General features: G+C 37.2%; 1 protein-coding gene across 3 annotated transcripts in view; it reads right to left on the bottom strand.

The window, feature by feature from the left end:
- The window catches only part of nav2a (neuron navigator 2a), a 118,114-nt gene that overhangs the window by 87,645 nt on the left and 13,221 nt on the right, over positions 1-17,248 (bottom strand). For 2 of the 3 annotated variants that reach the window (XM_079810922.1, XM_079810923.1), the window contains exon 2: positions 1,547-1,664. The exons of the other annotated variant lie outside the window; for it this stretch is intronic. In XM_079810922.1, coding sequence (XP_079667048.1) covers positions 1,547-1,664 — 118 coding nt within the window. The remainder of the gene's footprint in view (positions 1-1,546; positions 1,665-17,248) is intronic. 3 annotated transcript variants of the gene reach the window in all.

Below are 17,248 nucleotides of genomic sequence, written 5' to 3'. Positions count from 1 at the left end.
CCATCATATAACTGCGCCACATTGCTCCGGAGGGTTAATAAAGGCCTTCTGAAGCAAAGTGGTGCGTTTGTGTAAGAAAAATATCCATATTTAAAACTTTATAGATTTAAGTAACTAGCTTCCGGCAGTCAGCAGTACGCAAGTCCACTTACGGCGAAAGAGTAACCCTTGACCCTTGAACCCTTGATGCATGCGTATTGATGAACACAGAAGCGCAGAGGATAGAGCAAAACAAAACATCGGTCAACAAATTCTAGACCTCAGAAATTTATTTCATTCTTTGAAACAAATTACATTTGATGATTCTATACATTTTAAATGTCCAAATACTTTTAGGTGCCCCTGTAAATTTGCATGAGCTCTGAATATCTTTATTGTTAAAAATTCATTAAATATTTTTTTTATTTAAAAATTTCCTTTTGAAACTTTTTTTTGTTGGTCAAAAGCCATCAGCTCCCTTTAATATAAAAAGTAAATATGCGAAGCATGTTATTGGTAGCCTGGAGCATTTGTGTCTGTCAGACCAGGCAGGTCGGATTTCAGCTTCAATTGGCCAGTGTGTCATTCCCTTGAGAAAGGAAAAGACAAGAGGACAAAGTGGGATGACCACAATGATGAGTCATATAACACCACCGGCACTTTACCCCACAACACTGTACTTTCTGCTGTTAAGTAACCAAATGCTTTCCGGCTCTTGCAACATATTTTTGGAGGACAGAGGTAAAGAAAAACTCTATTTTTGTATGCCCAAGGCAAGAATAGTAGGGATCAATTTTCTTACGGAGCACTCAGAAGTATGTGAATAGTATTAAACCATTAAAAACTCCCATTGCAATTAGCTAGATCTAGTGCGGTAATTAATAGTCATGACAGATCAAACTTAAAATTGACTGAAAGACACTGTTTTGAAGAAAATAAAGACAATAAATGATTAATTAAATATAATAGTTTGTACTATTTATTTTAAGTATAATTTAATCAATTAAATGTTAGTGAAAAATGCATGTTTACAATTCAAGAAATATACTTTACGTCACAAATTATGTATTTATAATATCATCTTTTTTGATAATTTGGTTATGTAATATGAATCCAATATTATCTCATTTTAGTCTAATAAATCAATACACTGAGCACCAGATGATCAAAATAAATCAATAAAAGCAGCAATAGTTTGTAATGCATTTCTAATATAGTTTATTAAATCCAATATTTTGGTCTAATAAATGCATGCTTTAAACTCACAAGTACTGTTTAGATATAAATGCATACTTATTTAATCACATGTCACAGATTATTAATTTACAATACTCTGTGATGTATTTATTTTTAATAAATAGTCTACGCATTATGCCTATTTTGGTCGAGCTTACAACACATTAAATAAATAAATATAGAAATACTAACAATAATTCGATAAAAAGTCAATTATAGCATTTTATTAACTTCTTACTGAAATATAGAGTAGCTATGCAAAATATGTACATCTAGCACAGAAAATCTTTGCTCAATTCTTTTCGCCTGTTATAGAAAGTGAATCGCTCACCGATAACCTGGATGATCTCAGCCAGCAGCACGCCATCGCTCACATCCTGCTGCAGGTCTTTAATCAGACGCTTGTGTCCCGATTTGGCCAAGTAGTGATTCGCCCAGTCCGTGTAGATCTGTCAACACGAGAGGAGAAACCTTGCTTATAAATCCATCCATCAACAAAGTTTCAAACGGCTTGGATTCACCGCGACATATCCGTAACCGCGAGAGGACCGACCGCCGCGTCTCTCCGGCTCCGCGCTCTATTCAAACCAACTCCATTGTGCCTTACTCAAGTTATTCAGCACCAATAATGCTCGAATTCTCCCGTCTGACATCACAGAAAAGCCCCTTCACTGGGACAGGAGGAGGGAGACCCCGAGGGAGCTTAAATTAAACCTCTGAATGGGTTTGAAAGGAGTCATGTGTTGTTTGCTGTCCAAAAACATTCCGCGTCCCATTACAAGTTAGGGAAAGCGGAAAACACGTAACGTTAGTGCAACGAGCATTAAAACGCGGAGATGCCCAAATCATCACGTTTGTTTGGGGAAATATAAAGGAAAAGCTTACTTTAAACACGTTTTTAGTTTTGTTTTAGCATATTCAATGAACTAATAATACATTTCCACATAAACAACATACAATAGGTACTTTTCTAATTCAGAGAGTTGTTTTTTGTTGTATATGATGCAAGCTTTACACACACAATCAAAGGCCTGGCAGCAGTCAAACACATTCCCACATGGGGGTTGAAGAGCTTGTGTGGAGTGTTTCACGAGTAAATAAAGACTGATGGTATTATTGCAGTGTTGTGAGGAATCAGAAATAACAGGTGCACCCTCAGTCCCTGTACCATCAAAATAAACACGCTCTCCCTCAAATCCCTCTCGCTAGAGTCATTTCTACTTAAAACAGCACGCAAAGCCCATATAATTACGGAGATCAATGACCAAAGTCAATGGAGAAATGTCTAAATGTTGATGCTTTGAAGTTGTGCGGGCTAAGTGAGTCAGATGTGATTAAAGGTGAGGTGAAGACAGTGAAGTGAAGGTAAGGGTAAACATGCCTCCAAGCTACAGAAGAGAAGTAATGCTGAGGAAATTACAGATGACACCTGTGTGTCAGATTGAACCAGGACACCACCATGTAAACACTGCCTTTTCATGTCAAAAGAAATGAGTACCGGTATTTATTCTGCATTGAGACTATTTGTATCAATGTCTTAAAGTTGCAGTATCATTTTTGATGTTTTACTGGCTGAAAGGACAGTGGTCTTGGATCTTGGCAATGGCATAATCACACTAAATCAAAAGTGTTCATATCGTTGGCCACTGATATGACTGGGATCTTCATCGTGATTTTGACCATATTTACGAAAAATATGCATTTCTTAATGCACAAAAGTTAAAGAAAATTATGTGTAAAGATGTTTTTTTTTTTTTACCACACTACCAGTCAAAACATTTTGGGGGCAGTAAGATATTCATTATTTTTATTGTTTTAAGAAATTAATACTTTTATTCAACAAGGACGCATTAAACTCCAAAATCAAAAATGACAGTAAAGACATTTATAATGTAAAAAGAAAAAACATTTCAACTTAATGCTGTTCTTCTGAACTTTCTATTCATCCAAAAATCCTGAAAAAGTATCATGGTTTCCACAAAAATATTAAGCAGAACAATTTTTAACATTGATAACATGTTTATTGAGGAGCAATTCAGCATATTACAATGATTTCTGAATAAATTACATTTTAAAATATATAAAATGTATTATTATTATTATTTTTCACAATATTAGTACTGTTTTTCAATAATAAATAAATGCAGCCTTTTGTGAGAAGGGGGGTATACCAGAAAGCAGGTTGTGAGACATACCCAGGTATGTTTAAGAGTAAGCAAGTGGATAACCTCAACTTTCAGTTCCAAAAACGGAGGTAACTTTCAGAGTATGTAAGTAACCATGGCAACTCACTCTCTGAACATAACCTGCTCCAGAGCAGCTCATGATCCAGGGTTAGTTTGCTTAAGAGGTATTCAGATGTGTTTTATAACGAATTTAGTTATTAATATAACCTAATTTGTTTCAGTTATATAATATACAATATTATATATTCTAAAGAATTAGAATACAAAACAAAAAAAGTTTAAAATGTTAATTCAATTCAAATATATGTATTATTTATTTTATTGTCATCTCACACATGGATCTGCATTCAATGAATTAGCATCACACAAACAATAGAATCCTTATTCTCAGTGAATAAAGATCACTTATTAAACATAGACATTAAAAAAATTATTGCATAACCACCAAATAGGTGGCGATGTGCACTAAGTGGGTTATGTAACACGCCATTAAACAAAAGAAGAATGGCAAGCTTTTTCTTTAGCTCTGTTTCCATGGTGAATCATCGATTTGTCGCTCTGTTGAGAATGTCTTGCGTGTTCACGGTTAACATACTCTGAGTCGTCTGAACTTACTCCCGGACGTTTTTTTGTAATCAGCACACCTCGAGTAAGCAAGGTTTGGGTTAATCAACCGAGAGTTCAGGGCAGGGCCGTGCAGAGAGTTCGTCAGGGGCAGGGGCTCAAATGTACAAAAGGGGCAATATGTAAATATATATATATATGTAAATATATATATAAATATGTAAATATTTATATATAATATATAATAATATTTATACATAACATATATATATATATATATATATGTGTGTGTGTTTATATATCCTTATGCTCATCAAGACTACATTTATTGAATCAAAAATTCAGAAAAAAAACAGTAGCCTAAAATATTATTACATTGTGTTCTTTTTAACTTTTTATTTATCAAAGAATCTTGAAAAGAGTATCACAGTTTCCACCATTGACATTAAATCCTCATATTAGAATGATTTCTGAATGATCATGTGACACTGAAGAGTGGAGTAATGATGCTGAAAATACAGCTGTGATCACAGGAATAAATTATATTTTAAATTATTTTAAAATAGAAAACCATTATTTTAATATATTTCGCAATATTGCAGTTTTTTATCAAATAAATGCAGGCTTGATGAACATAAGAGACTTATTTCATAATGCTGCATAATATTCAAAAATAGTATAATAAAGTCCTTTCACGTAACCATTTCGCCAGTCTACACTTCACATAGCCTAATAGGCCTGTAGGTGCCGGTGGCACTTGGTTATAACTTTGATAGTTTCATGAAATAGTAAATTATGTATCAATATAGGCTACATAAATACAAGTGAAATTAACACTACTTACCATTAATGCGACTTTTGATGCTGTGGTTTTGTGCAGGAATTTGTTTGTTGTCTGTTAAAATCCATTTTGTCAGTGATGCAATTTATAAAATGAGCCAAACCGCAGGAAATTGTACCACAAACGTTAGTTTGTCTGTCCATGTAATTTTCAACCGATTTATGAATAAGAACAGAAAATTACCGCTTCACATCGCCCAATGGAATTTGAACTTGCTTTGCCAGATCACGATTGGTTGGTGTATAGCCTATACATGACAAACGGGCATTGGTGAATTGTGTAATACTTTAAAATATATAGCTAATATATAGCTTTGTAATTAAATCATCACATTAGCTCTGATTATGGATGAAAAAAAAATATTGGTTTACTTTTTTCCCGTGAGGCCACACACTCTCTGAAAGGACCATATTTGGCTCGAGAGCCGTTTCCGAACAGTGGAAAATCAGCAATCAATCAAAACGCACGCGACCCATAGCAACGCGTTACGGCAACGCCTCAACAGAAATTGTCCGACTTTTGAGCCGTCCGTTACTATTGTATGCAGTTTCATGTTATAATAATCACATTTATTTAGTTTTATTGACCACGATATTATCATTGATATTTGTCTGAGAGGGGCACTTTTGATTCATTTTGAAAAAGGGCAGGGGCTCGAGCACCCAAAGCCCCCCCCCTCTGCACGTGCCTGGTTCAGGGTATATGTGACGGTAAGTTAACCTTGCTTTCTGGAATACCCCCCAGAAGAGGCTTCTTTAAAAACAACAACAACAACAACAATCATCTTACCGACCCCACTGATTTCTTTATGTGTAAAATTAAAAATGACTTTGAAGTTAACATGTCTGAATGAAATATCTCCATTGAGATATTTTCCTCAATAGTGAAAGCCATACTTGATTACTAACATATACTGTATGCCACCTGAATCAGCACTTCTGATGACATTTATGCTGTGAAATAGACTGACCTTTATATTCTGAGTCATGAGGCAGGACACTTCAGTCACGCACGCACAAAAGCAGCACTTAGAAAATCTTCCCCACACAAATCCTGCTTTGTTGTGTGGACATCATACACTAGCATCTATTATTTCTGCGCACTTCTGAGGCTGTTGCTTTGTCCGGGTCCACTTTTGACCCGAGCATGAGCTGTTCTCTGAGTTCACAGACGTGCCCGAGGGGGGATTTATCACAGGACAACTCTGGTGCAAACCAACAGGTGGCGGCTGCACGCATTTGCTGATGAGTGTGTTTAACTATACCTGTGTGAGTAAGACGGGGATATCAAACGGGGGCTTCCTGAGTGTGGCAAGTTTTCAACAATTTACCAACAGCTGTCACTCGGACTCATGTTTAAACTCAAAGCGGGGAGGTAGAACACTGTTCAACTACAAAGGCTCTCGTGTCAAACACTAATAACAGGGCGGCCCGTGTTAGTCACAGACACAGAATTGTTCCCACAGGCACGACAGGCAGAAGCTACAGAGCTTACATTCACGTTCACGAGAGAGGCCTTTAAATAATAAAGTAGCATACTTTAAAGTAATTACAATAGATCATTTACTGAGGTGAATGTTGGGTCAGATAACGGCCCTGCTAACAGCTCAGACCAGCATGCATTTCACTGCTGATTCTGACTGGTTTGCTACGAGTTTATCTTGCGGACTAACACTACGATTCAAAAGTTTGGGGTCAGCAAGATTTTATTTTATTATTTTTTTTAAAGTATACCGGAAGGATGAATTACATTAATCAAAAATGACATTTAAAACTGATATTAGAAGTACTGAATGCTGTTCTTGTGAACTTTCTATTCATCTATTCTATTAATTTTTCTATTCATCAAAGAACATATTAAGCAGCAGAACAGTTTTCAACATTGACATTAATAATAAATGTATCTTGAGAAGCAAATCAGCATATTAGAGTGATTTCTGAAGGATCATGTGACTGAAGACTGGAGTAATGAATACATCCCAACAGGAAATATTACAATTTTAAATTGCAATAATGTTTGACAACATTTAGATTAAATAAATGCAGCCTTGGTGAGCATATGAAACTTCTTTCAAAAACACAAAATCTTACTGACCCCAAACTTTTGAATCGTAGTGTTAGTCCACAAGATAAACCAGCCAGAATCAGCAGTGAAACGTGACTGTCCTGTTCAGCTGCATCTTTAACACCAGCATTCACATTTTAAACATTTTAGGAACGGCATTTGGGAAATAAATATATTCAAATAAAAAAATCCAATATATTCTTGTTGATTCAATCCTATCAGGTAGTTTTAGGAATTTGATGTTAAAGTTTTAGACTTGATGTTACAGACAATCATTAGTTTTTTCTTCACATTCACCAATAACACCATAAAGATGTACTAATTGTATACTATTTAAGTAAATAGTACACCAATGAAATGATACAGAACATACAGAACTTGACCAGCCGTATACTTTATTGGTTTTTATATTTCACTGACCTGGTTGAGATGTATGTGTAATCTCTAGTCCTAGAAAGCTAATCTTAGCCTCAATCAACCCACAAACATCTTAAAAGTCCTTCAGCTCAGCTTGCAGTAACTTGCACAGTAAGTCTGGACCGCATTTACAGTACCTGCTGCGTGTAAATATATCCCCTGCTGACTGCCTACAGATATCAGCAGGGACGTCCCGCTCTCCACAGCAGTGCAGTCTTACCGTTCTGTAGTGATCGCTGGACGACCTGCTGTGGCGTCTCTCTGGGATGTACATCCTCACGTTCAGAGCCATAATGCTTTCACAGGTGAAGCGCGCTCATAAACACTGAAGCCCAGAGGACGCCCAGCGACATTTACGCCTGTAATCAAGTCAGCGGTGTGTGTGTGTGTGTTGGGGGGGGGGGGGTAATTTTAGCTGTGAAATGCATTCTGGAGCATCGTCGAGAAACTCTTGCTTAATATACCTCTCTCTACGTGTCACACTTAGTGTCAAATGCCAAGGCAGAGCCATCTCAGATTATTACTGCTTCACCTAGTAAATTTTTTTAAAATAATTCCAGTTCAAATTTAATATAATGTGAATATTAATTAGCAAATAATCCTAAATTAATAAACAGAGAATACTATACGTATTAAATATTTCAACTGAATGAACTGACATTCTGAACAATTTCACCCTGGCACCCTGACTAATCTGCGGCTATGCAGTCCCATACGCAACAAACTGCGATGGACTGTGTATTCTGACACATCAGAACCAGCATTAACTTCTTGAGCAATTTGAGCTACAGTAGCTCGTCTGTTTGATTGGACCACACGGGTCAGCCTTCGCTCCCCAAATGCATCAATGAGCCGTGGCCGCCCATGACCCTGTCGCCGGTTCACCACTGTGGACCACTTTTGATAGATACTGACCACTGCAGACCAGGAACACCCCACAAGAGCTGCAGTTTTGGAGATGCTCTGACCCAGTCAGAGCACAATTTGGCTCTTGTCAAACTCGCTCAAATCTTTACGCTTACCCATTTTTCCTGCTTCTAACACATCAACTTTGAGGACAAAATTTTAACTTGCTGCCTAATATATCCCACCCACTAACAGGTGCCGTGATGAAGAGATAATCAGTGTATCGGTTTTACTCATGACTTTCATTTCCTAATTGTTTCCCTCTTAGAGTCTCACAAATCTTTTTGAACCCATTTTAAATGATGATGTCTTCTTAAAGGGACAGTTCACCCAAAAAATTCTGTCATCATTTACTCACCCTCAAGTTGTTCCAAACCTGTATTGATTTCTTTCTTCTGTTGAACACAAAAGAGGATATTTTGAAGAATGTTAGTAACCCATTTACTTTCATAGTATTTTTTTTCCCATGGGAAAGTCAATGGGGCCCATCAACTCTTTGTGAAATGATGAGAACATTTTTGGTTGAACTATGCCTTTAAGTCTTGATCTTACGACTGACCCAAATATCAACAATTGCAAACTTTTATGTAACCAAAAACAAAGACATTAGTCATATTTCCATCCATCTTTTTTATGCACATTTTGGGATATCGTATAAAAAACGCTGGATGGAAACACCAGGATGCGCATCAATTAAAAAAACGTGCATAAAAAAACTAATGCACCCCAACAAAATACTCTTTGCCTCAACAGTGAATATGATTTGATAACCAGTGGAGCAATTTCATTGTACAGCATCACAAATGTTGGTTTAATCATTCTAAAATGCCTGAGCTAAAGACTGTCATCGAAATTATTTGGTTGAATTCCCTCCCAGAAGCGTGTCACATGACTGCGTTCACACCAGGCATCCGATCGCAAGATAACATGACAGCATGGGCTCTGAGACGCAAGTCATTTATGGTTTACGAAAAACGAGTTTCCACAGTTTCTTCCACGATTTCAGCAACTTCCATTTTATAACAAATATTTTGAGCCAATTTCCCAGGAAATTACGATTTTGTTCTCTTTGAACACATGGGATGGAAACTGTACTTTACTCATTACTCATTACTCATGTTTCATGCGATATTCCAATTTGGTGCATAAGTTAAATTCACAACATTTGATGGAAACATAGCAATGGTAGCCAAGATTAATGCTCCTTTTCCTGCTTCAGTCACTAAAAACACATCTATAGCTGATGTTGGTCTCTAAAGGTTTACTGTTGTCAAGTAGAGCTTTAAAACTGTCTTTTCACACATGCACACAGAATGTATATGTCCACAAACATATGCAAACACACATGCACATCGGCTCTACATTTACAGGGAGAAACAGAGTATGTGGGAGGTCTGACGGCTACTTGAGAGGTGGTGACAACAACCAAGAATGTGTGTTGGGGTGGTGAGAAGGGTGACGGATGGTCCTCAAACCCCCCTCTGCACCACACAAAACCAAACATAACGCTCAGCAAGTTCCAAAGGCAAAGATCAAGGCAAGCCCAGTGCTAAATCGTACAAGACCATCGACATCAAGACCTGCAACGTTTGCGCACACACATGCAACTCGCTCACAAAAAAGCAGTCTTCATCTTAAGAACAGCATTGAGTAGATGTGATCTAGTACAAAATCCCTTTCAGTTTCACCCTATTAAAACATGAAGTTAAGCCACTCTTCTCTCCTGCCATCTGTGTTGTGTCACAGAGTGGTGTAAAGTGAGTAACTCTCCTCTGGAGTGTCTTGATTAGAGCTCTAATCTAATAATGCACACGGCCAGACACACAGATCACAGATGCCTTATTTATTTATGCTCCTCTACTCTAACCGGCATACAAATTCAATTTCTAAAGCAAATGTATTCTTTCCTTTGGCTGAGCTTTCCGGGTCACTCCAACTTGACCTTAATGTTCATTATCTTGCAGTCAAGAGGCTCCATTTGCTGATGTACCAATAGGCCTAGGAATTTCATCAATAACTATCTATCCAAAATGCATCTATGTATCCTTTTTTTTCTTAAATAAAATTAAATACACAGAATTGTTCAGTAGCAGTAGCACAGCTAACAAAGATGTGTTCTAAGAACGCTTGCTAACGTTCCCATTAAGTTACGGAAATCCAGAATGTTCAAAACAACCCGTTTTTTTTATTGTTTTCAACAGTTTTTATTTTGTTTGTTTATGCAACGGTTAGCAAAAACTCTAAGGGATTGATCCATTTGATCATGTTAAACATTGAGAACACACATTTTTGAATGTCAAACATTTTAAAACAAGAAGTAAAAAACATTCGATGAACGTCCAACTAAACGTTTCATGAATGATGTATAAATACTGTTTTTGTGCTAATGTTTTGAGAACATTATTAAAGACTAGATAGCTCTTAAAAACATTTTATTAATGTTACTGGAAGAGTTTGTTGGTAACTTTGAGAGAACCTTGCCAGAACGTTAGCTATAGAGTTCTGAGAACGTTTCCTCTTCTGCAGATGTTTCTAAAAAGAAATGAATGCTTTTATTCAGCAAGGATGCATTACATGTATATCTAAAGTGGCAGCGAATACTTTTAACAAAGTTACAACAGATTAAACAAATTGCAATAACCTTTCTATTGATCAAAGAATCCTGAAAAAATGCATTCGTTTCTACAAACAAATATTTCAGCTTTTACTGTATTTTTGGTCAAATAAATGCAGACTTTGTGAGCATAAGAGACTACTTTAAAAAACATTGAAACATCCCACCGACCCAAAAAACTTTTGAACGGTAGAATTATTATTATATTATTATAAAATACTAAAAATACATAATTTTTCAAGATATGTGGTGAAATAAAGAACTGCTTTCCTGAGAGCTGTCCAGAGGATTGGAGAACACATACAGACCCCTCTGGTTCATGAAGGTTAGGTGTGGACTGTAGTGAAAGTGAATGAGCAGTGATTGATTTTTCAGGTCAGGGGGAGTCAATTTGAGGTGGAGAGTGCAATCAATTATGACGTCATGGTAACAGAGAGCGCCCCCTTTCATTTGGCTGATGCGCATGTATTATTTTATTTTTAATGGTGATACATAATTTGAAGTGGAAATGCTTGCTTTAAAGAATTAGTTCACTTCAGAATTAACATTTCCAGATGTCATCCAAGATGTAAATGTCTTTCTTTCCTCGGTCAAAAAGAAATTACGTTTTTGAGGAAAACATTCCAGGATTTTTCTCCATATAGTGGACTTCAACGGCAACCAACGGGGTTGAAGGTCCAAATTGCAGTTTCAGTACAGCTTAAAAAGTGCTCTACATGATCACAGCCGAGGAATGAGGGTCTTATCTAGCGAAACGATTTGTTATATTCAAAAAATAATTCTAATTTATATACTTTTTAACCAAAAATTGTCTTGAACAGCTTTGCGATGCGCCACACATTACATAATCACATTTGTTGAAGTCGAAGTACCGACCCAGTGTTAAAGCGACCATGCAAAGACTAAATCAAACACCCTTTACAAAAAAAAGGTAAAACAATGATGTTGGGTGATTGTGAAGTTGGAGGAGAAAATGAGAGCTTTTCGGCACTGGGTCGGCACTTCCACTTAGTGAAGCGTGACCCTTTCAACGTGATTACGTAATGCGTGGCGCAAAGCAGTGCAAGACGAGCTTTTGTGTGTTTTTTTTCTTTAGAAAATGACTGATCATTTGGCTAGTTAAGACCCTTAGTCTTTAGCTGAGATCGTGTAGAGCTCTTTGAAGCTGCATTGAAACTGCAATTTAGACCTACAACCCGTTGGTTGCCGTTGAAGTCCACTATATGGAGAAAAATCCTGGAATGTAAGACATGAACATCTTGGATGACATGGAGGTGAGAAAATCAGGAAATTGTGATTCTGAAGTGAACTAAATCCTTTAATCAGAATAGATAAAAATAGAGATTGTCTCTCCCTACACAGTATTTTTCCTGTTGGCTCTCTACTGCACAAAAAAGGCAAAAAACTATAAAAATGGTCAAAGATATATACATTTAGTTAATTAAATAAAAAAAGAGTAGCTTCCTCAACACTGGATGATTTTGTATTACGTTGTGGTCAATAGAGGTTTGAATGCCATGTATTAATCCCACATTGTTGTTGTGTGTCAGTTGTGTGTAAAGCCATTAAAGTACAAGCAATGTTATACTGTAGGTTTGTCCATAACTAGGACAGTCATTGTTACTAGGCTGAATAGGTCTATTACCCAAGGCAGATGGAAAACCGCTCAAGAGAGTTGGTCTATGGGGAAATAATATCCACCTCTTTGCTTATTAGCGTTGTCCTATTATGCCTTTTTACATTTTCAAATTTCTTTAGTGTGTAATGTTGCTGTTTGAACATAAAAAGATCTACATAGTTACAAAGAGTCAGTCCGAAGGGAGTTATTCACTATATCAGTACACAGACTGCACAGACCGCTCCCTGAAACGCCTCGAGTGTAGTCTTGAGTTTTCTTCCGGGAACGAACACGTCACAATATTCCTCATTTAAATAATTCCCTCCCAAAGGCATATGCAAAATAAACAATCCGACACTCTCCATTGACTTTGTATTGCGTGAAGCGGCCTCCTTATCATTTCTAACTTCTAACAAAAAAACTGAACAATGTCTAAAAGCTGCTATGTGACAAGGTGTACAGCAAACAAGCTACAAAACACAGAAATAAGTTTTAAAAGCTGTCAACCCAAAAAAACAAGCGTTTAAGGAGACAAAGTAGATACAGGCAATAAAACTTCAGGCATCAGAAGGAAGAATGGGTCAATTTTGGGATCTTGATACTCAGTATGCCTATGTGTGCAGTAAACATTTTGTCACTATTAAGTCAAATATCCAAATGTCAGTTTTATATGTTATATTTCCTGAGGATGGTTACGTTCCCCTCTAGTCCCCGTAGTTCTCAGTGTAATATAACATGTCGTGCTCTGTCTCAATGGCCTGTATCCACTTTTGTGTCCTTAAACGCTCGTTTTTTGGGTCAACAGCTTATAAAAACTTCTGGGTTTTTGGTTCTGGGTTTTGTTTAGCTTATTTGCTGTACAGCTTGTAGACATTGTTCTGTTCTTTGTTATAAGTCAGAAATGACAAGGAGGCCGCCTCACGCAATACAAAGTCATTGGAGACGGTTTGATTGTTTTCCCCCACGGTGGGCGTGGTTTTCAGATTATGACGTGTGTCGCTCTGTCTCATAACGTAACACACTGGTCCAGCCGACCAATCAGCACAAACTTTTCGGAAGGAGGGGCTGAAAATAGAGACAGGAACTAAACAGAGCATTACTGACAGACTGGGAAGAGAGGTGCTGCAACAATGTGACATTATGTGAAAATGCTGTGTTGAATGAAACATGAAAACCTATTTGAGTAGACTCAACAAAAACAAAAAATCTGCTATTATTAAGAAGAGCATATTGATTCCAAAATAGTTATGTGATCCAAACAAGAGACCAAAATAATCATATTGACAGTTGAATTCAGAGTATCAAACAGATAGGATGACGCTATACGGCCGTGATCACAGATCTTTTTTGTCCCTAAATGATCAAAAAGAAACAGTGCACAACTAAAGCTTCTCATTAAGACAGACAGGGAAAATAAAGAAACACACACTATTATCCTCTGAGCACCCAAGACAAAGAAGCGCAGTCCATTTACCCACGACAACTCAAACAGACGTATTTCATCAAATTTAGTCACACACACTGGATGCTTTTGTAAAAGCTGCAAAAGGTCTGTCCTTAGTTTTCTCATGCCCCGCTCCCTGCATCTCTACCGTGACCCCGAAACCGTAATTATACTCCCAGTGTGACCTAAAAGTGCCCTGCTTTTAAGTGTTTTCCCTCAGCCTGTGATCAGATTTCGGCATAGTTAAATTAGCCGTCCTGTCACCCATCAGGGAAAGGAAACCTCAATTCCTGGAGGAGAATGGCCCATTTTAGACAGTTACCACACAAAAGCATGAAGATGAAAAAGACATGCCTCTCAGTCAGAGAGATCGCAGCCCTTTAATCGACACTCCACTCATTTAAAATGTGCTAACCTCTGCTAGGAAACCTAAAGTATCATATTGGCATTTAATAAATGAATGTTAGCTGGCTATCTGAAAGATCTGGTAGGTAACACAGTCATAGTAGCTGAGATGGGATAACCTTAAATTATACTAGTGAAATATGATTCCAACACAAATTGTTATTTTAATCAATTCTGTTTAGGGATGCATGACACATTATATATCAGCAAAAAAAATCTTGTTTTTTATCAGTATTGGCTAATGTTGGATATTTAACTGTGGATACTTGTTTACACCTATTTACATCCTCTAGTGCTAATTTACATCACCAGCACTAGATTACAGAAAGATTTAACTCTGTAAGAACAATATTTCCTGAAGAGCACTTTCCTATAATAAAACACTTTCTCATCAACTATTCATCGCAAAATGATAGTTGTCTATATTTCATACAGCAAAAATAAATATAAAATTATATAAATTATTATTTTACATATGAACGACTCAATTGCATTTATCTGTATTCTAATCCAAATATGGTTATGTTGCATTTTTTTTGTTAGGATACTGCAAATTCCAACTTTTTCAGTTAATAACACATCATTTGCGTATTGTTATTAAGACTATAAGGATAAATATAATAGAATAAAAATATAACAGTGCTGTCAAATCGATTAATTGCGATTAATCGCATCTAACATAAAAGTCTATGTTTATATAATATATATATATATATATATATATATATATATATATATATATATATATATATGTGTGTGTGTATACATTTACCCTTATATATGTGTGTGTATACATTATAAACACAAACTTCTATGTTAGAAGCGATTAATCGATTTGATTAATCACTAATATATATATATATATATATATATATATATATATATATATATATATATATATATATATATATATATATATATATATATATATATATATATATATATAATAGCAGCATATTTTGTGAAAAAAAAATTACATTTAAAATAAAAAAAATAAGTAAATAATTAAATAAAAAATGAAAATAAATCAAGTTAAAATTAGAAAGTGACACAAGTAGAGTCCACACATGTTTTGCGCAAGTGGCTTTCCGAGCACCACAAGCACTTCAAGTGGCTTTGGCCTTGTGCTAACATGACAAGCTCCAAGAGCAGCTCTTGACTGCTGAGATGTCTGTGGTTTAGAGATGAAAGCATGAGAATTAGATTGATGTGAGCGCCGCCAAACGCCACCTCTGGGACTGTGACGGAGTTCAGTCGGGATTAAGAGTCACATTCAGACCAAACAGAAAGCAGGAAATGTTTTGGCGTTCGCACAAGTGCTGCTTTCAAGACGAAGAACTCGACACGTTTCTCCAATGAGGGCCCCGGAATTTCAGTGCCATCTGCGCCAAACAAGAACGCACCACTTGATGACACTCGAGCTGTGGTTCTCAAAATAAACAGTTCACTTTTAGTTTCAACATCTTCACACAATCTGCCATCTGCAGGGACGGGGCAATGAGACGCGCCCAGGCTGTACTGAAGGACCGTCAGCTCGAACAGACGGGTTGATGCGGGTCTGTCTTCTCAGCAGGACACTAAACACCATTAACTACTCCTCACCTTCATCCACCAGACAGCTGTCTGCTCAGCCTGTGCTGTGTGAATAAGTGATCTGACAGAAATGAACGTTCCCTCCTGCTCTGCTGAAATATGAATAATAACATTTGTAGCCTTTTGCTTCAACGCTAAACACAATGTAATATAACCTCTCAGAGTACGGTTGCCTCTTCATAAGCTCTAAAACTTCCATTATACCAGTGTATATGCGTTCAGGTAGAGCCGATACAGGCAGATAAAAAGACAACTCAACAGTTAGCATGTGCTCCAGATGGTCTGTGGTTCTCATGTGGGAAATTAAGGTTCAAATCCAGACTACATCATGTCCTGATCCAGTTCCCTTACAACGGGGTTTCACAAACTGGGGCTTGTAAGGAAACTTCAGGGAGTTTGTGAGATGATGAAAAGCTAATAATTAGTTAAATCATTAAAATAAGAAGTTGTGGTGAAGTTGTGCTGTGGTATCTGGCACCAAGATGTTAGCAGCAGATCATTTAAGTCCTGTAAGTTGCGAGGTGGGGCCTCCATGGATCGGACTTGTTTGTTCAGCACATCCCACAGATGCTCGATTGGATTGAGATCTGGGGAATTTGGAGGCCAAAAGGTCAAAACCTCAAACTCGTTGTTGTGCTCCTCAAACCATTCCTGAACCATTTTTCTTTGTGGCAGGGTGCATTATCCTGCTGAAAGAGACCAGAGCCACCAGGGAATTTCCATGAAAAAGTGTTCATGGTCTGCAACAATGCTTAGGTAGGTGGTGCGTGTCACAGTACGTGATGCACTGTGTATTCTGACACCTTTCTATCAGAACCAGCATTAACTTCTTGAGCAATTTGAGCTACAGTAGCTCGTCTGTTTGATCGGACCACACCGGCCAGCCTTCGCTCCCCACGTGCATCAATGAGCCGTGGCCACTCATGACCCTGCCGCTGTTTCACTTCTGTTCCTTCCTTGGACCACTTTTGATAGATACTGACCACTGCAGACCGGAACACCCTACAAGAGCTGCAGTTTTGGAGATGCTCTGACCCAGTCGTCTAGCCATCACAATTTGGCCCTTGTCAAACTCGCTCAAATCCTTACGCTTGCCCATTTTTCCTGCTTCTAACACATCAACTTTGAGGACAAAATGTTCACTTGCTGCCTAATATATCCCACCCACTAACAGGTGCCGTGATGAAGAGATTATCACTTCACCTGTCATAATGTTATGCCTGATCGGTATATATATACATAAATAAATTGTATATTCAAATATTTTATTTGTTTACCTGAATGTCATGTGACCATTAACCAGCATCAGAGAACTGTGAATGTTGTGAACTGTGAACTTTTACATGGTGTTTGAACACAGATGTGTGTCCACAGTGTGTGT

This window comes from Gobio gobio, assembly GCF_949357685.1.
Source record: "Gobio gobio genome assembly, chromosome: 2".
Lineage (NCBI taxonomy): Eukaryota > Metazoa > Chordata > Actinopteri > Cypriniformes > Gobionidae > Gobio > Gobio gobio.
This window is presented reverse-complemented; position numbering and strand designations above follow the sequence as displayed.